This window comes from Balaenoptera physalus (genome assembly GCF_965194825.1).
Source record: "Balaenoptera physalus genome assembly, chromosome: 13".
Classification (NCBI taxonomy): domain Eukaryota; kingdom Metazoa; phylum Chordata; class Mammalia; order Artiodactyla; family Balaenopteridae; genus Balaenoptera; species Balaenoptera physalus.
The window spans coordinates 72,819,004-72,844,129 of NC_138892.1; the positions used below are offsets into that span (position 1 = coordinate 72,819,004).

Sequence of the window (25,126 nt, forward strand, 5' to 3'; positions counted from 1 at the left end):
AAATAATCCTTGATATTCAAAAGGAAATAAACTCTTATTCTAAGCCACTGCTTTATAATAATCTAATTTAACTTAGTTATAGTTAATCGCCTCAGAGATATTAATTTCCATTTCATTAATCCATAGAACACTCCAAAATTATAAAAACATGAAAATCCTTTAAAATTTAAGAAGATATTTCATCATGATCTTCTTGAACATAAATTTAATAGAAGATGAATATATATTTTGTTAGACTGTATTTCAAATATAGTTGCTCAATGTCAGAGAAGTTATTAACCTGGGAAAATAGCCACAACAGAAACATCTGCTACTTGGAAAAATGCATAATCTTTCGTTTAAAACTGGCGATGTTGCATTTCATCTACTTTTTAAAAGCCTGAGGATAAGCCACAGGGGATATACTCTTCACTGACCATATAGCATATCGGTATAGAAAATATATTAAACATTAGAGACGTGGCATTTTAAAATTAACACAAATAAATAGGAATTTATCAAATTTGCACAAATGCATCCTATGACTTGACAATCTCTAAATATAAATCTAAATGTATATAAATACATTTAGTTCATCTTGTCACTAAAAAAATAATTCTCTAAATATGACATGGCAATTGATAATGTTGTATGAAGACATTATTCTGTGTAAAGTACATTATTCATGTACTGGCTTGTACTGTTCACTGTAACTGCTGAAGATTAAATAAAATTATTGAGTAATTTCTATGCACTGTGATAAGCATTCTTGCCTATGTTATTAATAGGTTAGTTTTAAAGACAAGAAATTTGCTCAAGTTTAAAGTAAGGAGAGAATACCATTTCATTTATTGCTAAAGCAAAAACTGTCTGATCATATTCTCACTGTGATTTTCCATCTTATACCTAGCTAACGTTGCCTCATACATCTGACATGACAGCAAAACATATAATCTAGAATACTAGGCATTGACAACAATCATTAATTTATAGGGAAATGATTACAATCAAATGTGCTCTAGGAAATACTTATAACACTGAATTTAATATTGCCTGTAAAATATATGCCTTATTTTTCTTCCCAATATCAATGCTGGAACTCCTAGCATAATTTATTACTAATTTTATTAATCTCAAATTTTAGTCAAATAAATATTCCTCCAGAAAGAATAACAAAGAGATTTTAAAATATGATATAATTTCAAATAATCACATAATAATAAAAAGTGTCCCTATTTTCACTTTAATTTCTTTGAGAACAATGTAAATTTCCCCCTCTCTGAATTAGGGAACTAGTTTATAAAATTTAGATATAGAATATTTGTATACTTCTTTTATCTGACCTAAAATATTGATTATTTAAATAAAATAACTCTCAATATAATTAATAGTTACAACTATATCTAATAGAAACTACTCCTTGAAGAATTAGAGAATAAGAAGACAATAGAGTAATTGGGGCTATTGATTTAGTGACAAATTATATTCAATTGATAAACAGCCAAAAAAAGAATTTAAAAAACCAGAGCAAGAAAACTCTATGTTAAATAATTCTTTTATTTTTTAACTGAACCTAAAGTTCTACAAAAGTGTAATAACTGAATAAGTATGAGATATCTTTTTTGTAATGTAATTTAAATATACCTTAGTTTAAATATATTAATAATCATTTAAAAATTTTTGATAAACAGTTTTTTAATCCTAAGAAAAACACAAAATAATATGTGGCTCCAAAGAGCTGCAAAAAGATGTGTTCAACTATCAAAATCATCCATATAAAGGGCAAAGTTATTAACAAAACCATAAAATAACCAGGGTTCCCCGAAATGAGCAATCTTCTAAAGGACCAACTCTGTGTTATCAGCAGAAAAATATATTCAGTGAAAACATAAAGGACAGAAGCTAAATAACTTATCCGTGTAGTACTTTATTCTCTACATCAAATTCACTTTGGATATTAGGTACCCATGACAATATATTTATATGTTTGGAGGGTTAGGCAGCCACTTATGGTGACAGTATAAAAAGAAAGAACATGTTTTCATTTATAAAAACCAAAGATTTCTCAAAAACCTTAGAATACATGAAGTTACTAAATTACTTGACGTACTTGGAAGAATATAAGAATTATGATGGCTATGTATTTCAAACGTGGTGGCATCATTTTTTTATGCTTCCAATCTTTTTTTCTTTTAAATTTGTTTGCTTTATGTTTTGGGTTGCTCCTTGGATTACAATATCTTTGTAATTTTAGAATCACATATGTCAGTTCTCCATTTGTCATGAAAATTATTATACTAAAAATATAAGCACTTTTAAATTGTGTCAATTTTTCTTCATTTTTTAGCATTTTTTCTTTAGATTTTATTGGCTCTTACATTTTACAATACATTCTTTATGACTTTATATGTTTTAAGAATTCTTTTTAACTTACATTTTAATCATAAAGCATATATTGGGAATCAAATACATGTGTCTTATAGTTCTAGAGGGCCGACACATGTTCTTAAAGCATTTATGATCTAAGTCTTTGAAGCATTTTAGTACATCAGTATTAATTTAGATCACTTATTTTTGCTAGTTTAATTGAAAAAATAAATATTGAGTCAAAATTCTTTGCCAGGTTCTTTGGAGAATAAAACATAAATAATTACTTATGAGTTATATGCTACCTCATTTTAAAAAGGCTTTAAGATAGTTTACAAAGATACATAAATTATGATAAAGAAAAAATATTAATTGAGGGGAAGGGAAATAAGTTTAGGAAAAATGAGACAAAGCTGAGATAATGATACATAAATAGCAACAACACACTAATGCTACTATTAAAAAACACTTTACCTATATTTACCTATATTCAGTTAAAATATACAATGCTCTATGTACTGATACTTTGCTGAAGGTATGTTGGAAATATGGCACTGAGTTTTGGCCAGGCAATTCAAATAGAAAAATAGATCAATCATAAAGTTGATTATCTGAAAGATAAAAACAAGTATTGTGCTCAAGAAAAGTGTTCTACTTCTGGTCCTCAGACCAGAGAAAGGATGCAGGTTAAGGGACAGTCTAGCTGGGCAGTACCTGAGATAAAGGATGCTACAGAATACTGGAAATGCATCTTCTCCCCCTCCCATCACCCCTAGATCTTCTAAAGGAGAGTACTGTATTGAAGGAAGATATTGATAACCTATTTAGAGTATGTATGTGTGGAGAATAAGGTTCCTATTAAATATGGTCCAGTAAGTAATCTAAGGTGCCTACAGAGGACAATGGATTTATTTAGCTGTATGAATTTTTCTTGTGTGTGTGTGTGTGTCTGTGTGTGAAGCATGGGGTGGTGTTGAGGAGATACATTTTTCTAGTATTCAGAAAGAAGCGGTCTTCCTTCATATACTTCCTCTAATAAGATCTCACCTTCTCCATTAAATTGTGTACAGGAATTTGAAAAATACTGATTTAATATTAAATATCAAACATTTTTAAAAATATTTATTTATTAGCCTGGCCCAGTGTGTTCACTTCTCTAGGTTCAGCCTCACCTGAGAAAATTTTCAATCATGTTTCCATAAAAGGAGGACACTGTAGTACAGCAAAACATATCCTCAACTATCAAGGAATAATATGGTAGCAGATTTCGTGTAATTGTTTTTTGCTTTTGTTGGTTTTTTCCTATAATGTTCCTCAATATAAGCCAATAGCACAATACCAAAGTACAATTCAATAAAAATCAATCCTATGAAGATGGAAAACACTGTCTTCTAAAGACACAGCTCACTGAAGTTTTGGATTGATCAGTTTATAAAATTGATTGGATCTCCTGGGAATGGATGGAAGGGGGTATCTCCATAGTCCATGCATTCTCTACAGGGACAATATGGCTTCCACGGAGGTGAAAATTGGTTCTTGTGAGGTGAAAAATATCTGGGTTATTACAATGGTTTTTGCATCTCCAAAGGGCTACAGTACATAAACAGATATGCAGTATTTCTGTGGTATTAAAATTCCACGGGTGGCAACAGCTGCTAAGAAAAAACATGTAAAAAGGCTTATTAGGGGGAAAAATAATGAAAAAAGATTGAGAAACTTTGGTACAGAGTATTATCTCTCCCAATCATTCTTCTGTTTGGAATTGGGTGGCAAAGATGTAAGGTACATGAAAATAGGTTTTAATTTATTTATTTATTATTTATTTATTATTATTTATTACTCACATAAAATACGGACACTATTGTTCCCATTCTACATGTAAAATATAGAACATACCTATGCTAAATAATCAAACCATATAAATAATAAAAATATATACAAATATATAAGAATATTGTAGGCCTCTTGATTAGAGGAGTTAAATTTGCAAATTTTCAAGATATTGGAAAACCAATTTAAAATCACACAGAAACAGATTTATGATTTATGAGCTAGAAAGTTAATGGCAATGACCAAGGTTGACAAAAATCAGACAGAATATAAGTATGAATATGATCTAGTCCCATTCTGAGAAGATGAAAGTCATTGGAGGTTTTTGCACATATAAGACCTGACATATTTTAAAATGATCACTGTGGTCGTTCTTCTGAGAATGAATTGTAGGGTTGTAGCTAAGCGCAAAGCAGAGAAAACAGTTGGATGGCTAATCAATAATCCTGGAGACAAAGCATGATGGCTGGATCATGATGGTGGCAGCAGAGGTGGAGGTTTCTAGATATATTTTAGTGGTAAAACGAATAGGATTTCTTGATGAAATGAAACTAGTATATAAGAGGAAAAAAGAAGTCAAAGATGACTTCCAGGAAGACTGGAGATGCATTGTTGAGACAGGTGAAAGTGTAGGAAAAGCATATATATAAAGAAAAAAGTTTAATTTAGATATCTAAGTGGAGATAGTGATTAGACAGTTGGATAAATCAGAGATTTATGTTTGAGAGTTTTTAGCATTTATAGTCTTGAAACAATAAGATTGCTTATGGACTAAGAAGGATAGAGTTATTGGAAGGATGATCAAGAACCAGCAAAAGAGACGTAGAACAGCATCCTATTAGGGAGGAGGAAAATCACAAGAGACTGGTGCCCAGAAAGACAAGAAGGAGAAAGTGATCAACTGTATTCAAGCTGCTAAGAAATGGAGTAGGAGGGAACTAACTCCTGCATTAAAAACATGAAGATCATTGGTGACCTTGACAAGGGCTATTTTGATAGAGTGTTAGGAGGATGCAAATTCAAAATATGATTTGAGAAGGGGAATTAGAAACACTGAAGAGGGACAAACTATTTTTTGCATTTTGCTCTATAGAAAATCATAGACCAATGCATTAGTTACAAGGGGAGATTTTCCTTTTTTCTTGTTGTTGTTGTTTGTTTGTTTTTGTTTTCCCTGAACAATGGGCAATATTGCAGAATGCTTGCATAGTGATGAGACAAATCAAACAGAAAAAAGAAAAATGATGCAGAAGAGAAAAGAAAGAATGGTGGAAGCAATATTCATGAATTAACAAGAGGTGATGGCATCTGGCTCACATGTGGATGGCTGACATTAGATAAGAATATGGAGCTCAGCCAGGGCATTATGAAGGAAGGCAGAACACATGGACACATATTTATGTGTTGGTTGCTTCCAATTCCTTCTATTTTCTCAGGGAAACAGGAAGCAAGTTATTGACTAAAAAGGGAAGATAGGAAAGATACTTTGGAAATTTAAGGAAGGGGAAGGATGTATGTAATTGTTGTCTAAGGGAGAGAAGAATAAAGGTACTAGGAAAACCTAGTGGAATGGACCAACAGCACTGTGGGTCCACTTGACATGGTCATGAGCTCAAGGTGTAACCAGTCTTAATTTGGGGTATTTTTCTCTAGCCACCATTAAATATGAGAGTGTAGGTTTTGAGTAAGTGGACAGTTAGATTTAATCCACAATTTTTCCAAGTGAGTATGATGAAGTGAGAGAAGTAAAAGGGTACCGGTATGTACACCAAGGAGTAACGATAATTTACGGCTGTACGATTTCAGTTAGATATGGAGAGATTGAGAAAGGTAGGGGACATAGGAAAAGTGGTGAGATAAAGGGTTTGTGGTTCCTGGCGTGTCAAAATATTTCAGGAATCTGAGTACTAAAAAAAATGAGAAGAAAGATAGGTGTCTTTCAGAGACGAGAATATTTGAGATTATGAAAACAGCAGTGATAAGGGTAAAAGTGGAGCCATGGCAAGGGCAACACAAATTGGAGTAAGTGTTTCAAAGAACTGAGAGGACAGTGTGATGTAAGGATCATCGACATGTATATGGAAATCAGCAAAAGGTAGGAGAGAAGAAGTGTTGGAGAGAGTGCCAGTGATCTGTGCACCAAAATCTTCAAGGAATGAGTAGGAAAGATCTCAGGTACTCATAGACAGCTTCAGGAAGGGGAAATAAGTGAGAGAAGCAGATGATATGAGGTTCTAAGCAGGGAACTTGGGGCAAGAAAGGAGGATACAATGGAAGCATCATCAGGAAGGAAGGAGAGCACCTATCTTGCCATGAGGCCCAGTGTTCAAGGTGTATGAATAGACTGCAGGAGGAGCAACATCATTGGGAGTGGCGAGGGGTGGGGGCAGAAGTAAGGTTTCTGATAAATTAAGAAGGTAAAGGAAACATTCAGTGAAGAGATGAATATTATAGGAGACTACTGATGACTGATAATGAATTCCAGAGGCAGAGTAGGAAGGTTTTAAGAATTAAGTTTGGACAGAAATGATGCCAGAAAATGGGGCACAGGGTAGTATTAATCTGTTAGACTTGAGGGTCTCCAGGCAATAGTGCTGGGGAAGTAGTGAATGTTGGGGATGGGGATTGAAGAGGAGATCTTGGTGGGAGCATGGAGTTCTGCTTGTATGCAGGCATAAAATATGAGGAAAGTTGTGTTTAATCAAAATTTGGATTCAACCATGTGAGGAGCATAAAGAGAGAATGAGGCAAGGTACAGTGGTTTTAATTATGAACTATGGAATCTGAGCTCTTTAAGGACTCAACTGAGGACATCAAGGAGAATGAGGTAAAGGAAAACAAGTGATAGGGTCAATGGCAGGTCTGGGTGGGGGAGGGTGAAAGAACTGTTGGAGATGGAAGGAGATTTGAAGGAATAAACTGGAAAGATAACAGTTAGTGGTCAGATAATAAAAGCTTAAATTTAAATTTTTAATTTTTTGTAGCTATTGGTAAAGCCAAGATTTGCGAGGATATTTGTGTCATAGACACCTTGGCATCCTGTGAATCTCTGAGAACACTGAAAATAATGCTTTTACATACATAAAATACAATACATAGAGTTAAAAGGAAACACATTATATTAAAATGCATTTTTAAAATATCAAGAAAACAAATATATGTTTGTTAACACACGAAATACTGTGCTTATTAGAACATTACATAATAAGAACTAGGATACAGTCTAATAAATATATTTTTTGAAGAAGCGATATTGCAACAGGTGAACTATTATATGAGAATATCTGGGATTGTTACTGGTGATACTGATTTGTAGCTTAAATTCATATTTGAAGAAATCATAAATTTTACTTAGAAATTAATAAAATTTTTAATTAATTCTTTCTCAGTCAAGTTTCAAGGACCACTCAAGTTCTAATTCACATTCAAGTCTGTGAAGCCCTGTCTAGACTGTAATCATGGGTGGGTGGCTGAGGCAGGCAGAGGGCAAGATCACCAAGAAACAGGAATTAAGAGGCCAGGACATTGGAAGGATCATCTCCACACATGTTGATATCCAAAGATTTCAGAAATTCCAGGTATATCTAGACTTTGAGGCAATGACTCTGGGCTAAGTGTCTTGTTGCACTACTCCTTTGTAATCTACAGTATCCTTGACTCTTCCTGAGTCCTCTGTAATGTACAACAAACACCCTTCCTTCTTTCTGCTTCTCACAGCCACGGGAGGAAGGCTGGCGATTTGCTTTAGAGATGAGAGGCAATTATTCAGGGTCTGCCTGGAGTGATAGGTTGTAGAAGAAAGACTACTGGATGGAGAAATTCATACTCTTGGATTATGTTCCAAATGATTTATTTTCTCTTTATCTGGCTCATTTTGCAGAAGGTGTCTGTAGAAAGTGCCCTTGGAATGTCATTTGCTTCATTACATTGTGTTTATACTGTGAATAACCTACCAAAGAATCTGGCTTTTAGCCGTACTCAACTATGAGAAGTACTTTGAGACCTAAACATTCCTTCATCAATCACTAAAGCTGGTCCCTAATGTAGTATCAAATGGACCATTTTAATATGTTGATATATCACTTTCCAGTTTAAGAGTTATATTCTCTCTTATTGGAGCATTAAAGGTTTCCTGTTCTACTTGCGAGAATTTTGTAGGATTTTATTTTTAAAAATAACAAACTCATTTTCTTTTCTAAATGGTTTTCAGATTTATGTTACAGTGAATAAGTGTCAAACCTCAGGAGAGAAAATTTAAAACCCAACTCTCTTTCTCAGCACAGACAATTGCCTCTATATTTTCCTAAGAAGATTACAAATTTCAAGAGAGCCTATAATTTTTCATAGGAAAATTAATTTTGAAATGGTGTTTTAATGGTTGATGTATATATCATTTTAAGATAATATCATTATTTTAATTCACTTATTTGTTGCTCTTCTTTCAGGAGAGAATATAAAGTAATATCTTATAATTTGAGGGGAGGTACATTTATCCTAATATTCCTCCCTTAGGATTATAGAATATTTCCAACCCATTTGAGTGTACAGAACAGATATCTTAATGTAATATTTTAAGCCACCAATATATAAACATTCATAAAATGCAAAATTGAGTTTACTAATAATTAAAACTATACATTTAAGATATACCATTGCACAAGATTACCCATCTTATGACTAATTTGTTGATGCATAATATTATGACCCATTATAATATTTGTTGAAACTTTATATTCCACAAAACTTGGTATTATGCAAACAAGGTAAAATAAACAGATTACTATTTAGTAAGACTGTAATTTTGTTGATACCCAAAATTCAGAAAAAGAAAGCCCATTTTGAATGCACCATTGGTTCATTTTCTGAAACTTCTTCAATGTACTTACATTCTTCAAAAATGTTAAATTCCTTAATTTACGACTCTGCTTTGGAAAGCACTTATTACATATGGAAATCCCTTCTCAAGCTAGGTTCCAATTTTAGTTACAGCAACAGTATTCTTTCCAGATTCCATCCTCCTAGTATAATTTCCTAAATGTAGAAAATACCACCAAATGCAGCTCTTGAGGGGAAGGGATTGTCTCACAGATTTAAGTATTGTGGAGTATATAATCTAAAATGCAAAACAAAGCAAAGACATGTAGAATTCTCCTGTGACAGTAATAACTTAAACTGTTCCTATGCCTATTTACCTACTTATATGTTCTTTAACAGTGGTAGTGACAAATATATAATTTTAAGGATAAACTTGTGTTTACTGACTTTGGATTAGAGTTCTCTCAACTTAGTTTATTGACATACTCTTTGGTTACTTGTTTGACATCATAAATCTTTGTTTTAGATTTGACATCATAAATCTTTGTTTTAGTCTCAGGATCCATGTTGGTGATCACTGCTTATTACCTAAATAAAAAATAACCCTGCCTAAATTTTCTGCTTTTGAAGCTAACTTTCTATCCTTCCTATAACTTTCCCCTCTCTTCTTCTGCATTTTTATGAAGTTGCTCTTTGACCTAGTTTCTTCTTCTTCCTTTTCCTATATCCACATTTATTTACCTGGCTATTTAACTTTTAATATTAAGCAGAAATCTTTTTCCCTTTGCTTCCTTGTAAATACAGTCTCCATTTTTTGTTCAGATGTTCATTCCTCAAGGAAGATTTTACCATCCTCAGATTTGTGGTAAATTTTATCACATTGAGCAATCATGGAAATGCCATATTATTTATTTAAGGGTAGACTTGTGACTCAGTTCTAGACAATATGGGAAATATTTTCTGAGGGCCTTCTGGGAAAGGTCCTTCATTTTAAGAATAGAGTTTCAAAAGAGAGAGACCCCTTCTTTCTTGGACATCATCAGGCCTCTTTGTAATAATTCCTAGCACTGCGGCAGCCATCTTGATACCACAGAGAGCCTTAGATGAGCCTTAGAATGAACCTGATTCTGAGACCTCCCAAGTAGAGAAAGCTGGGGAGGGGGTAAGGGGGAGGGGGAAACTGGTCTTTGATTATATGTTTGAGACACGGATTTCACGAAAGACATAAGGCCTACCTATCTCTCAAGCAATTTTGAGTTGAGAGTTTGTTACTGACAGCTGAAAATATTCTAATAGATACAAATTTTCTGTCCAGCTATTTAAATTTTTCTTAAACTAGAAATAATGAATCCTTTTTTCCCTTGATTTCCTATTATATTAACAATAACTTTGGGCAACACCAACAACAATCTGCTATCTCTATTTCTGTATCAGGCTGGTATGGGTTGTAGATACTTATACAATTATGCCAAGTGGTTCTCTGACAAATTTATTATCTGATCTCAGCTGGATTCTCAGTTTTGCTAGACAATTTTTTTTTTAATCTATATACACCTGGATGTCTAATAGACGTAGCATGAGCTAGCATGTCAAAATTTGAACTCCTAATTATTTTCTCCAGTTATCTATTTTCAGTAGATGATTCTGTTAAGTAGATATTCTGTTGGCCATTTAAGTAGATGATTCCATTGGTTAATCTAAATTCCTAAGAGTTATGCCAATTCCTTTTTCACACCCCTTATCATCAGAAAATATTGTTAGGTCTTCTTCCAAATAAATCCTGACTATAACTATTTCTCACTTCTTCTACGGTGACCACACTAGTCAGAGCTGACTTCATCTCTTACTTGGACTATCACCTTTTGGCTGCTATTTCCTGCCCTCCTTATTTTCTGATATTTACAGAGATTTTCCCCACAATTCACAGGATTTCTGCTTCCTTCCAAAGAATAGCAAACATACAACTTGTATAATATAAATCTGGTCATATCAGTCCACATTTTAAAATACTTCAATAGTTTCTTGTCACATTTAGAGTAAATTCCAAAGTCCTTAACCTTGTTATGATTCAGGTCCTATCTACCTCTCCAGACTCGCTGTGCCCACTCTCACCATGGCTTGCTCGGCCGCAGTCACACTGGTCTCCTTGCTGGAACATTGAACATTCAAACCTACTCCTTGCTTGGGGCTTTTTAATGTTCTTGTAGAAATACTTTTCTTTCCAGATTACTGCATGGACAATTTCCTCACTTCATTTGATTTTCTTTTCCACTGTTACCCCATCAGAGCAGGCTTTTCCTGCTACTCTTACTGAAAAACATGTTTTGAAAGGATACATGTACCCTAATGTCCATTGCAGCACTGTTTACAATAGCCAAGACATGGAAGCAACCTAAATGTCCATCAACAGATGAATGGGTAAAGAAGATGTGGTACATATATACCATGGAATATTACTCAACCATTAAAAAGAATGAAATAGTGCCATTTGCAGCAACCTGGATGGACCTGGAGATTATCATACTAAATGAAGTAAGTCAGACAGAGAAAGACAAATATCATATGATATCACTTATATGCAGAATCTTAAAAAAAATATGATACAAATGAGCTTATTTACAAAACAGGAACAAACTCACAAACTTAGAGAATGAATTTATGATTACCAGGCGGGAAGGGTGGAGGGGAGGGATAGACTGGGAGTTTGGGATTGACATGTACACACTGCTATGTTTAAAATAAAATGCCTTTCCATGGGAAAAAAAAGAAAAAGAAAACATAGGCTCTAGCCCTCTTCCATCCCTCCTTACCCACCTGCCTCTGCTTTATTTTCTTCATACATTATCTCTATCTGACAAAATGTTATATATCAATAGCTTGATTTTACCTCCTCCCTATAGTATGTAAGTTCTGTGTGGTTTGCTTAGAGAAATAAGACTTTCACCCACACTATTTTATGGAAGTTTTTCTCTTGAAATTACCAATGATTTTATTATGGGCTGAATTTTACCGCTGAAAATTCATATGTTGAAGCCCTAATACTTAGTACCTCATAATGTGACTGTATTGGGAGACAGAGTCTTTAAAGAGGTAATTAAGTTAAAATAGGTTATTGGGGCGGGCTCTAGTCCAATATGATTGGTGTTCTTATAAGAAGGGGAAATTAGGACACAGACCTACACAGAGGGAAGACCATGTGAGGACAGAGGGAGAAAATGGCCATCTACAAGCCAAAAAGAGAGGGCTCCAAAGAAGCCAAACCTGCCAACACCTTCATCTCAGACTTATAGTCTTCAGAATTGAAAGAAAATACATTTCTGTTGTTTAAACCAGTCTGTGATACTTTGTTATGGCAGGCCTAGCCAACCAATACAGACCTATAAAATACCAAATTCAATACTCTTTCTCCACTCTTCAATTTCGTCAAACCCCTTTTTAGTCTTACAACTTTGAAATAAATTATGTAAATTAGTATTTTTTAAAATACTATTTAAAAACAACAGAAAACACCTGTATACTTATCAGCAGGCAAACAAATATTGTTAACATTGTTACCATCCTATAAACCTCTTCCTGATTACCCCTCACAACACTGTGCTGAATTTTGTGTTAATCATTCTCTTTTGGGGGAAGTTTTACAGGTCATATATGTACCTCTTTAAAGGTTGCTTTATTATATTCTTTTTGAACTTCATATAAATAAACTTACATTGTATCTATTATTCTATTACTTCTTGTTTATGTACATTAAGTATTTGAGAATTTTTATAACTATTCATTATTTTGCTTAAAAATAAAACATATCAATCTAGTGTCAATAGCATTTAAATACAAGTTTGAAAAATATTTGCTACAAATATGGCATGAAAATGTTAAAAATCTTGCTGTATAAATTGGTCATAAAAATTTAAAGAAAGTTATTAATAGCAAACAAAAAAGAATATAAACAGAACTTCATAGAACTGAAACTAAATCGCTATTAAACGTTAACATATTCATCTCAATAGTGATTAAATAATAAAAATTATGAGATAATATCTTTGCTTAATTAATGAAAAATTTTTGAATAGCAAGATGCTAGTAAAAAAAAAGACTTGTTTAATGATAAAATGTGGGCATCGCTATTTGGATAGCAATTTGGCAGTTGTCAAGTGTTTGCCAAGTCTTTGAAAGGTCCTGCCCTTTAATCCTGTATTTCCACTTCTAGGAATCTTTTCTAAGAAAAACTTGGAAATTCAGAAAAAAGGTCTGTATACAATAATATCCATTATGATATTATCATAATACTGAGAAAGGAAATATGGGGAGTGACTAAATATAGTAGCCACGTTGTTATCTGTGAGTCCTAGTGATCAGGTGATATTAATAATTATTTTCCATATCTTGGGCAAATCTCCCTTTTAGATATTTTCATGATATAGCTTTAATATCTGCAGCTTCTCTTATCCTATAATTTTAATGGTGCTTCTAATAATATGAATTTCTATATCATGAAGTCAGTTTAGAAGTCAAAACATATTTATTTTCTCTCTTTTATTTAATTTAACTTTCCCTAAAAATCCATATTTAGGTTGGTTCTTCTTGTTGGTTTTGATGTAAACCTACTTATTTTTGGAGAAGGACGTATTTTTCTTGGAATTTCAGCACCATTCTTCTTGCTCCCTATGATCTCCTGACTATCTCTGGGGTAAAAATGTGAAAACAATATTTCCTAGATTCTCTTGCCACTGAGAGGCACTAAGGGGGTGAACTGGAAGGTCATAGAAAAGCAGAAGCCACTGCTGCTCTGGCTGTGGTAGGCAGGACTGTGGGCCTCAGCTGATATCAAAGGAAGGTGGTGCCACTGCCTTTGGGATTCATCTGTGGATCCCCTACTTTGGGACCGCAAGCAGATGGCACATCAGTGGGGGTTCCTTTCAACTATTTTGCTTTTCTTAAAGCCAGCAGACATTCATTCTCACAGTTCTTATAAAAGGTTTTCTTTTTTAAGACTCTAATACTTGATTAAATTATCCAGAGAGGTTTCATTTTTCCTGAAAGCTGCACCATCTTTCACTGACAGAAGAGAGAGAGGAAAGAATTTTATAGTATATGTGCGTTGATCCTGATTTTATTGGAAACTAGTTCAATCATTATAGAATTGATCAGAGATCTGTAATCTGTTGATTAAAGCTATTGATAGTCTAAGGGCTGCTTGTAAAATGGGTGAATTCCCTCCTTATCACCAACAGTGTTTAAGCTGATGTTGAGCGAGCATAAGTCATCAATGTCCTGCAGAGAATTCCAGCCCTTGGGAAGGAGTTGCACAAGATGGTCTAGACATTTTCCTCCAGCAAGCCTATGAATACTTTTATAATATTTTTATCTCTAACTTTTATATTCCACCTGAAAATTCTTACAAGAAACATTCTAAAATGTACATTTTTACCCTCTGAATAGTATATAATGTCTTCTTTAGTCATTTATCCTCAAAAAGATCTTGTAATTTGCTTTGCTTTGCAGAGCAAGAAAAAACTAAACTATCCTATATATCGATTCTTTCTGAAGAAGAATCTGCTTGTGCTGATTGGGTTTCAGACTTTCTCTTTTCTCACCAGCCCCACCAATTCCCCTTTTGTTCCACTCCAATTTATTTTCTGCACTATAGCAAAAATGATCTTAAATCAGATTGCATCACTCATCTCCTAAAGGCTCCTCAATGTTTTCCCATTGAACATAGAATAAGGTACAAATTTCTGACAAAAGCCTTTAAGGATGGGATGAGGGAGAGAGTTAAAATGAGAGGAGAAGGGTATGAGATGAGTCTGAGATGGAATCAAGGCCGTTCATGGCTTTGCCCCTCTCATCTCTCCAACTCATCCCACATCTCTACGTAATGGTCACACTGGTCTCCTTGAACATGTCAGGCTCCTTCCCTGTACCTGGGACTCTTAGCCCCACTTGAGTGGTCTGGCTAGTTCCTTTTCTTTAGGCTTCAGCCCAAACATTTCCTACTTAAGGGATGCTTGAACTGATCATCTCATTTAAATCAGTTTTACCTCTTTTATTCTCTATATTAGCCACTTATATTTTCCTTATAATCCTTAATAAAGCTAAATATAAATAAACTTTATTATTTGGTGTTAGTTCTTTATTTTCCAGATATCTACTAGTTTTCTTATTTTTTTAAATTGATTTACAATGTTGTGTTAGCTGCTGGTGTATGGCAAGGTCATTCAGTTTTATATATATATAGTTTTATATTTTTTTCCATTATAGTTTATTACAAGAGACTGAATATAGTTCCCTGTGCTATACAGTAGTTACTTGTTGTTTATCTATTTTATATAGAGTACTGTGTATCTGTTAATCCCAAACTTCTAGTTTATCCCTCCCTCACCCCCTTTCCCCTTTGGTAACCATAAGTTTGTTCTCTATGTCTGTGAGTCTTTTTCTGTTTTGTAAGTAAGTTCATTTGTATCATATTTTAGATTCCACATATAAGTGATATCATATGATACTTGTCTTTCTCTGTCTGACTTAGTTCACTTATATGATAATTTCTAGGTCTATCCATGTTGCTGCATGTAAGCTTCAGAAGGGCTTGCCAATTATTGTAACCAGTAACCTAGCAGAATGCCTGACATATTGTAGGTGTTCAGTAGATGTTTATTGAATGAATCAGTTTCCTGGAGAGCAAAAGTATTATACAAATATGGAATATTTTAAGAGTAAGGTTTATTTATCAGAGGAAAAAACTATTTGCACATTGTAACATTAAAGTATAGCTTCAGAGACTAAGACCAAATTTTATAAACCAAAATTATTTTGGTAGTAAGTAAATCTTGGAGGATTATTTTTAATTTTCCCTTCTATTTTTATAATGTATTCCCCTGATTAATTTTCCTATCAAATTATGTCTGAATCTAAGTAAATGAACAAATTATGTTGGGACTGTTGTGTGAATTTACTAGAAGCTAAAAAAAACATTGGGGAAGATTCAGGAGAACCCGAGTTAATTTAGACACAGAGATGCCATCCATGGCCTGACAAAGTGGCAAAATCCGCTTCCAGAACTACTGCTCAAAGCTTCTGAAGAGTAAGTAAATCTCTGAGAACTCCCTTTGCTGGGAGTTCCTAGCCCTGTCCATCAACTGCTGAAATAACCCTGAGTCATTTATAGAGCTACATTAACAAAAATCAAGGCAGTGAGTCACTGTCCTAAGTCAAATTTAGAAATGTGAAAAAATATTAGTTTGTTCAGATAACTTATCATCCTTTTTCATGCTTTTTGTAAAACGAGAAATGCCAAGTACTGCTTTACAGTTGGAAAGGTTTTAAGTGTGTAGTCAGGACTGAATGGTAATAAAAGGAATTTATATTTTAGAGGTAATTTTGAATGTAAGCTACTTATCAGCCTAGAAATACAGAGGTTGAATTCACCCTCTTAAACTCTTGAATCCCACACAACATGTAGCAAAGTAAAACAAAATATTTGATAATTTCAAAATAGTTATGGTGATAGCATTTCCTGAATGATAGTATCTGATTGTGTCATAATCACAAATACAAGACTTTAAAGTTATGATGGTGGACCTATAAGAATGGCATGCAACTGTAACATTATTGTCATATAATATACCATTCCAAAATTTTAGGTTAGTAGTTAATTTATTTATGGAAATCTATTTTTCCAAATGATACAGGACATTTGCAAAGTTACAGATTTGGGGATCACTTAATTATATAGCATCCTGTCATTAAAGAAGGCAGGATAAAGTAAACCTAAGACCACCATGCATATTACCCTCTCCTTCTATATACAGGTTATTGTACAAAATTAGATGCTCAAACTATTTTTGGTTTTTGAAAATGCTTACCAAGGATATATTTGCAAAATTGCTGACATTAATTCTTTATGAATTTTAATTTCATAAAGCATGAATTAAATCTAAACATTCCGACTATCCTCTTGTTCCTTTTATACCACACTACTTACACGGGTAATGGAGAAGGGAGCATGTGAGTAATGGAATCAAACATCTAAAGATTCCACCTAAAGACTGGTTTCCTAGCCCTTTGTCTTCTGCTACTGGGAAGAAAGGACAAAGTGAAAAAAAATGTGTTTTTCATCAGTGTTGAAGTCAGTGGCTTTGGTTATATATATAGTTTAATTTAATAGCTTGGAGTTACCAAAAATAGTAGGTTAAATGTTTAGATTACATCATCTATGGTGACATCAGGATAAATTACAGATTTATTCGAAGACATGAAGTCAACAAAATAAATATATAGTACCTTTAAATCAAGTGGAAAAGATGCCTTGTTCTTTTAGAACCTACCCTAGACTTTACCACTACCCACTTTCCAGTCCAGACCATCATCATCTTAATCCTTCTATGACAATAACCTTGTAATTCATCTCCTTATATCTACTCCCCTACTATATATATTTTCCATAATCACAAAAGTGATTTTTCAAGTGCAAATATCTGATCATATTACTCCCACCTTAAAGATGTCAAATGACTACTTTTTGCCCTCAGGAAGAAGTCCAGACTCTAAAATGTCCTTGAAAGTCTTCATTTGACTAAGATAGCTATAGTGTGTTTAAAACTAAAAGAAAAATAAAAGCTCAAAATATGCACATTCACACATTAGTAATGAAATACACGCTTCTCTGTGGACATTTATTTATGACCAAAGATCCTTGTTAATCTATATTCTAACATTTGTAAGTGAATATGTCATAAGCTAAATTAATTTATTAAAATTTATATTTAAAATATTGTAGCTATTTCACCAGATTCTTAATTTAACTCACAATGATCTATAAAAACAAAAGATTCTTAAAAGACAATATAGAATGTATTAGACATAATATGTTTGTGACGAAACATTTACAGTATTATGTTTGCCTCACTGTGAACTATAAACATCTGATAGGGAACAATTTATTAAGACAGCAGATGACAGTGTTCAGGTCAGAGATAAGTGGAGTTACAGATTACCATGTCTAATAAGTTTTCTAGAATATCTCTAATACTGTCTTAATCTTTGTAAGAATCAAATTGTGGGTGAGTATGTCATAATGTAAATCATGTACCCAATGGGAAAGCATATCAACATTCTAGACATCTAAATTATAGTTTAATTTGCCAAATTATTCTTACTCTATACAGAAATCATGAATTCATTCAAGAATTATTTGTTAAAACCGTTATGTGCCAGATATGTACTCTGAGTGCTGGGGATTCAAGGGTTGAACAAGGCAGGCAAGAATTTGCTCCCTCAGAGCTTACATTCAAGTAAAGATAAAGATAGATAATAAGCAGTATAAACTAATAAGATAATTCTAAATAGCTATAAATATTATGAATAAATTTAAAAAGTGACACAATATGACAAAACATTGGAGTAGAGGGTTATCTTACATTGATGGCTGTATAATAATTCTTCATTGAGAAGGTGACATCTGAGCAGAAACAAAAATGACAAGAATGATCTGCTGTGCCAAGAGCCAGAGAATCCCAGGCAGCAGCAAGAAAAAGTACAGGTGGTTAAAGGTAATACGAATAATGTTGGTATGTTCAAGAAGCAAAAAGGGGTCAATGGACCAAGGGTGAAATCAATTAACTGAGGGGAGAGAGTTTGGCAGGGCCAGATTATAAAGGTAGGTGGTGAGGAATTTAGAATTCATTTTATAGGATATCTTTCTAAGAGGAGAGTTATATGATTTGACATGTTTGAAAGGATCAGTCTGGCTGCTGCATAGGGAATGGACTATAGGAAGTCAAAACTGGAAGCCTAAAAAATTTTTAGAATTGTAATAGAGCCAGCGAGGAATGATTGTGATGTGGACTCGAAGGCATCTGGAAATATACAAATGGTAGCACATTTTAAGTATGTAAACTATGCCTCACATATTTTAGGCATTTAATGTATATTTGTTGAATGAATGAATGACAGCAAAATGCATATAAATATGAAAATGTAGCAGTGTACTATATTCATGGCTACATATTTTAGGCATGAAAACTGAAACAAAGGAAAGTACTGGGAGTCTTTTAAACTTATGAGAAAGCCTAAAATTTTCATTTGTATTTAAATGCTTTTCTCACTAAAAATAATTTAAACAATTTGAAAATAAATCCAAACTTAAATGAGACAATTCTAGAATGGTGCTATTCATCAAACATCTGACATTTCCTAATGTTAATTCTACAGTTTTTTTTTTTTTTTTTGGTACAGTTATGGTCAGATTGAGATAAATAATAGAAATTCTGCATTAATAAGAATATTTTCCATTACTTAGCAAAAAAAGAGGAAACTATGATTGAGGTTTCTAAAAAATCATACTCTGTGTCTTCTGCACATGGGCTATTTACACTGGGCAATCAGACTATAAACTTGGTGTGCTGCAGCTGGTCCATACTACCTTCCAAAAGGCAACCATTACATTTTAAGGAAGTTTATGAGTGAGTTGTTGAAAACACTGTTATTAAAATTGAAATTATGTAAACTTATTAGTTAAATGAAAAAGTTTAAAACAAAGGTAGTAAGTATTCAGTCTCTTCACTTCCTAATTATTTACTACATTTTAATTATCATCAGTGCTCTTGAGGTTATGCCTATTGCGTCTGTATGGTGACAATCCTATCACAGTGTGCTCCTAACCACCTCTTTCCAACTCCACATTTAGTGACATCATGTGGGAAGCTTGAAATCGGACATGATGAAATATTTACATCACAAAAATTGGCAAACACTATAAACCAGGGCTTCCTCCTACCCAGGACAGTCAATTGTTTAACATTTACCAGCACACCACTAGTTATAACTGTACTAATGCTACTGTCACTGCTACAGCATCTGTCCCTGCTACGAACTTCTATAGTCTAAATTCCAGAAACTATGTCCTGCTTTGCATTAGGAATGAATCAAGGGTAAAAATGAAGAGAGCAACAGTGTGCCACAGTTGGCTTTTAGACAGGGAAGGTCAGTGTTCAAAAGTACTTTATTTAGTTCGTTTGTATTTTACCACCCTCAAAATAATATCCACATTTGCCTCTCATTTCCTTTTGTGAAACAGCCCTGCTAAGTGTGAAACTATTGAAGCTGTGTGTTATCAAAGTTCAAAATTTAGAAAAAGTTTCAAAAATAAAAAGATGCCATTTTCTTCTATTAAAATAGTGATGACTTAAAAGAAAGACTAATGTTGGAGTGGTGCAACATTAGTACTCATACACAATGATAATAGGAATATAAGTTGATAAATATTTTAAAATAAATTTTGAAATATAGAAGTAAAACTCTTTAACTTATTGTTTAAATTTAACCTGCAGAAAGATTATTTAAATTTAACCTGCAGAAACATTTATAAAAATGCACTCAAAATAGTGTTATTTATGATAGGAAAAACTGAAATGGGTAGATAACTTTTGTACATTTGTTTGAGAGAATATCATGTATAATTTTAAATAAAATACATAAAGTTTTCAATGACATGGGGGATGTTCATAAAACATAATTGATAAAATTTGGATATGACACGATATATTCAATAGAAGCCAACACATGAAATTATATATGTATATAGGGTAACTAAAAGTAAATTCCACTGAACATTAGTTAAGCAGTTAGAGTATTTGGAATATGACTATTTTCTTTTCCTTTCATATTTTAGCAATTTTCTAAAAAGACATAATAATGTCTAAACTAAAAGTGTTTTCAATGTGAATAATTTGAATTTATAAGAAAACCTAAAATTTCCATTTGTATTTACATGCTTTCTCACTACAAATAATTTAAATAATTTGCAAATAAATCCAAACATATTTTAAAAAGTCTAGAATGGTACTATTCACCTAACATCTGACATTTCCTAATGTTAATTCAACAGTTTCTTTAGATAACCATGATTGGACAAAAAACACTGCAATTGTTTTAAAGGATTTTTATTTTAGGTTCATATGTAACATATTCATCTATTTAGCTATAAATCACCAAATTTTCTTCTACATCAATTATTACCATCTTTGTTTTAGCATCTTCTAGCACTTCATAGTCTCATAAAATTCTCAAAATGACCTCAATTTTAATTCAGTATAATTAAACTATACCATGCATACAGGGTGAGAGAAAATATCAAAATTTTTAAAATTAGTAGAGTTTTACAGGAAGAAATAACTGCCTTAAATATTTATTTCAAATTAACCAATGCTGTGAGAAGTAATTAGAGTCTGCAGAAAAGGAATAGCTATACTGAGACAAATAGACATACTGGTAAAGGAAGGAACTATCATCTACTGTCTTTCTATCTTATTATATTAATATGTGTAAGATAAAGAAAAGGGGGTGAGAAGAATCCTGATAGTTGTCCAGTGAATTTCCTTTTGATATAAGAGAAGTTTGGATATTATTATCTAATGATCTAGTATTATGTACCATTTTAATGCATTATGGTATTTTAATTGTGCTTTGCTGTCCAGATAATAACCAATAGGTATCTGATATGTTGCAAATGTACTTTTGTGACTTATAAAGGGAGAAGTTTCAAGTTTCAGGGCATCCTTACCATTTCAAATCTACTTACAAGTGATACTGATATTAGTGTGAATATCAGTCCCACATTTACCCTTGAGAAGCCATATGGGCCTAGAACTTACGAGTACTTAATTAAAACGTGCCTTAAATGATTGGCTTACCTGAAATTTTGACTTGAGACACCACTCCATCTCCTCCGTCACTGTGTGCACGAACCTCTACAACATATTCTCCATCCCTGGGGATTGGGACTTCTATGGAGTGTTTATGAGTTGAATACAGCTTGCCATCATGCTGGCCATCAGGTCTATAGAGTACCTTTAAAAGTTTCAAAATATGTATATTTAATAAATTGGCAATAAGGAGCCAATGCTCTAACATTAAATAAAATAAAAATGATATACTTTTATTAATTAAAAAAAAATCTTAGGGAGCTGTGTGTAATACTAGCTGGAAAATTCATGTTATTTTTAATTCACAGAATTGATTTCATCTATTTTTAGGGTGATCCAAGAGGATGCATCTTAAGCATCTAAACTTTATTTTTTGAAATTACCAAAATAGAGATAAAGAATGTCTTTTATGAAAAAGGTAAAAAATGAGGGCTCTTTCAATATATTAAATTAGTCTAAAAATTGCCTAGCAATTAAAATTTTTTCACACTGTTTCTAAAAGTTAGTGTTGACTGAAAACTGTGATAGTGTGATATAGAGAATATATAGAAATAACCTTTTTTCCATTTTTGTTCATTTACAGAGGGTACCTCATACATCAAAGAATTCACTGTGTGCTTGGTGACACTATCTTAATCATTGTCAAACAAAAATGGATTCTTTCTTTCTCTCTTTTTTAAACACTAATTATTCTAACAACTCTATTCTTTAAAGTAGTTATTCTATCTATCTTGCTCATTTGACGTAGCATTTTTCTAGAATTCACTGAAGATCGTTTCTCATTTCAAAATTTATCATGTCATCTGATTCTGCTACACAGCTAGATTAAGAGAGAGCTGGATGGGTTTTGGCAAAACAAAAAACCAAACATCAGTCGCTCTTTGTAAGAATGAAGCTTGTGTGGGAAATAATCTAGTAATCTTTTATATACCTTATATCCTGTCACTGTGGATTCATTTGATAGTGCAACCACATGATCCCAGGTGATTATGTAGCGTGAACCAGACCTTATGGAACTGATGATCCTTGGAGGCTGGCTTGGAGCTGTGAAAGTAATAACATGCAACTGATAGTCACCATATCCAATTTTAATTCTGCAAGCTGTATCACATTGGGAATTATAATACTGATAATGATGTGACAACAACAATGGCTAATTCTGATGTTTGTACTGTATGCCTGGCACTATGGTACGCACTTTACATCCATGGGTTCATTTAATGCACTCTGTGACCCTGGGAGGTAGGTAATAAAATGATCTTTTATTCTCTTCTCATCAACCTTCATTTGGATGTCTCTCTCCACCAGTCTTTTGAAACTTCTGTTTTCAAGGTCATCAATCATCTCCACTTGGCCAAATCTAATGTCACTTTTTTACTCTTTTAAAACTTAACATCTTTGCAGTATTTCACAGAGTTGACCTTCCAATTCTTTCTTGAATATCTTTTCTTAAATTTCATAATCTCTTATAATCTTTCCTCCTATCTCTCAGGTTGTTCCTTCTCATTAATCATCCTTTGCTAGCTCCATGTCCTCTGCCCAGTTTCCAAATGGTGGAATGACTTAGGACTTGATCCTGAGCACGCTTCTCTCCTCTATATATGAATCTTCCCTAAACCTTATACCTGGGCCCATGATTTTAAGTACACACAATTTTATCTCAAGCTCATCTCTCTCTCAACCTCTAGACATATATGTGCAACTGCCTATCTCCTCCTAAATGTCTGAAAGGTTTCTCAAATGCAATATAATCAAGACAGAACATTTACTATGTACCCCCAAATCTGCCTTTCTTTGAAACTTTCCCATATTTACTAAACGGTACAACCAAACCCCCAATTTCTCAAGCCAAAATCGATTCAGTCTTCCATTCTATTTATTGCCAACATCCAAACTAGCTGCAAATTGTTAACTCTGCCTGCAGAAAATTTTCCACTTCTTTCTATCTCCATTATCACCTAGTGTTGGCCACCAACGTTTCTTCCTCAAATACTAGAAAAGGTCTCCTAATCTGCTATTCTGCCTCAAATACTAAAAAAGGTCTCCTAATTTGCTATTCTGCTTTCACTTTTATTCCATTGTCTACCCAGAACAATTAAAAAAAACATAAATTAGATATCACTCTCTGCCTTACTATCTTCCAATGATTTCTTATCACACTTAGAAAGAATTTTAACTCCTTACTATGATCTATAAGACCCTTCTTATTATGACTCCAGCACACTTCTTCCTCCTCAACTCAGAGCCTATGCTCTGGAACTATTGGCCTTTCTACAAGTAAAGCATACCGCACTCTTTTCATATAAAGGCTTTGTGCTACTTATTTTATCTGCCTGATAGAATCTCCTCTGCAAAGACCTCCTTCTTATTACTCATATCCTAGGTCAAATGGCATCTTCTCTAAGAGGATATTCCCAACCATCAGATTGGAATTTGGCTCCCACCCAGGCAGTTTTAAATTGTATTATCTGTTTATTTATTGTATTTTATTTATTACTTAATTCTAATTGAAGTGTAGTTGATTTACTATATTATATTAGTTTCAGGTGTACAACAGTGATTCAATATTTTTATTGATTCTACCACTTTAGAAGTTATAAAATATTGGCTATATTCCCTATGCTGTACAATATAGCCTTGTAGTTTATTTATTTTATATATAGCAGTCTGTACCTCTTAATCCTACCCCTATTTTACTCCACCCCCTTTCCCTCTCTGCACTGGCAACCACTGGTTTGTTCTCTATATCTGTGAGTCTGCTTCTATATTGTTATGTTCATTCATCTGTTTTATATTTTATTCCATATATAAATGGTAACATTAAGTATTTGACTTTCTTTGACTTACTTCACTAAGCACAATACCCTCCAGGTCCATCCACATTGTTGCAAATGGCAAAATTTCATTCCTTCTTTAATGGCTGAGTAATACTCCATTGTATATATATATACCACAACTACTTTGTCCCTTCATCTATTGATGGACATTTAGGTTGCTTCCATATCTTGGCTGTTATAAATAATGCTATGAATGCTAGAGTGCATGCATCTTTTCAAATTAGTGTTTTTATTTTCTTCAGATATATATAGAGGAGTGGAATTGCTGGATTTAAGTTTTTTGAGGACCTTCATATTGCTTACCATAGTGGCTGCATCAATTTACATTCCAACCAATGATATACTAGGGTTCCCTTTTCTTCACATCCTTGCCAACATTTGATATTTGCAGTATTTTTGATGACAGCCATTCTGACAACTGTGAGGTGATATCTCCTTGTGGTTTTGATTTGACTTTGTCAGTGATTGGTGATGTTGAGCATCTTTTCATGTGCCTATTGGCCATCTGTATGTCTTTTTGGAAAAATGGCTATTCAGATTTTCTGCCCATTTTTTTACTGGGTTGTTTGTTTTTTGTTGATATTGAGTTGAATGAACTGT

At 33.2% G+C, this 25,126-nt stretch overlaps 1 protein-coding gene and 1 long non-coding RNA gene across 8 annotated transcripts in view; one reads left to right on the plus strand and one right to left on the minus strand.

The window, feature by feature from the left end:
• Positions 1 to 25,126, plus strand: part of LOC309641933 — an 870,732-nt gene that overhangs the window by 166,026 nt on the left and 679,580 nt on the right. The window lies entirely within an intron of this gene.
• CNTN1 (contactin 1) overlaps positions 1 to 25,126 on the minus strand; it is a 376,331-nt gene that overhangs the window by 13,543 nt on the left and 337,662 nt on the right. For all 7 annotated transcript variants that reach the window (XM_082422551.1, XM_082422545.1, XM_082422546.1 and 4 more), the window contains 2 exons: positions 22,621 to 22,733; positions 21,678 to 21,834 (listed from right to left, as the gene is read on the minus strand). In XM_082422551.1, coding sequence (XP_082278677.1) covers positions 21,678 to 21,834; positions 22,621 to 22,733 — 270 coding nt within the window. The remainder of the gene's footprint in view (positions 1 to 21,677; positions 21,835 to 22,620; positions 22,734 to 25,126) is intronic.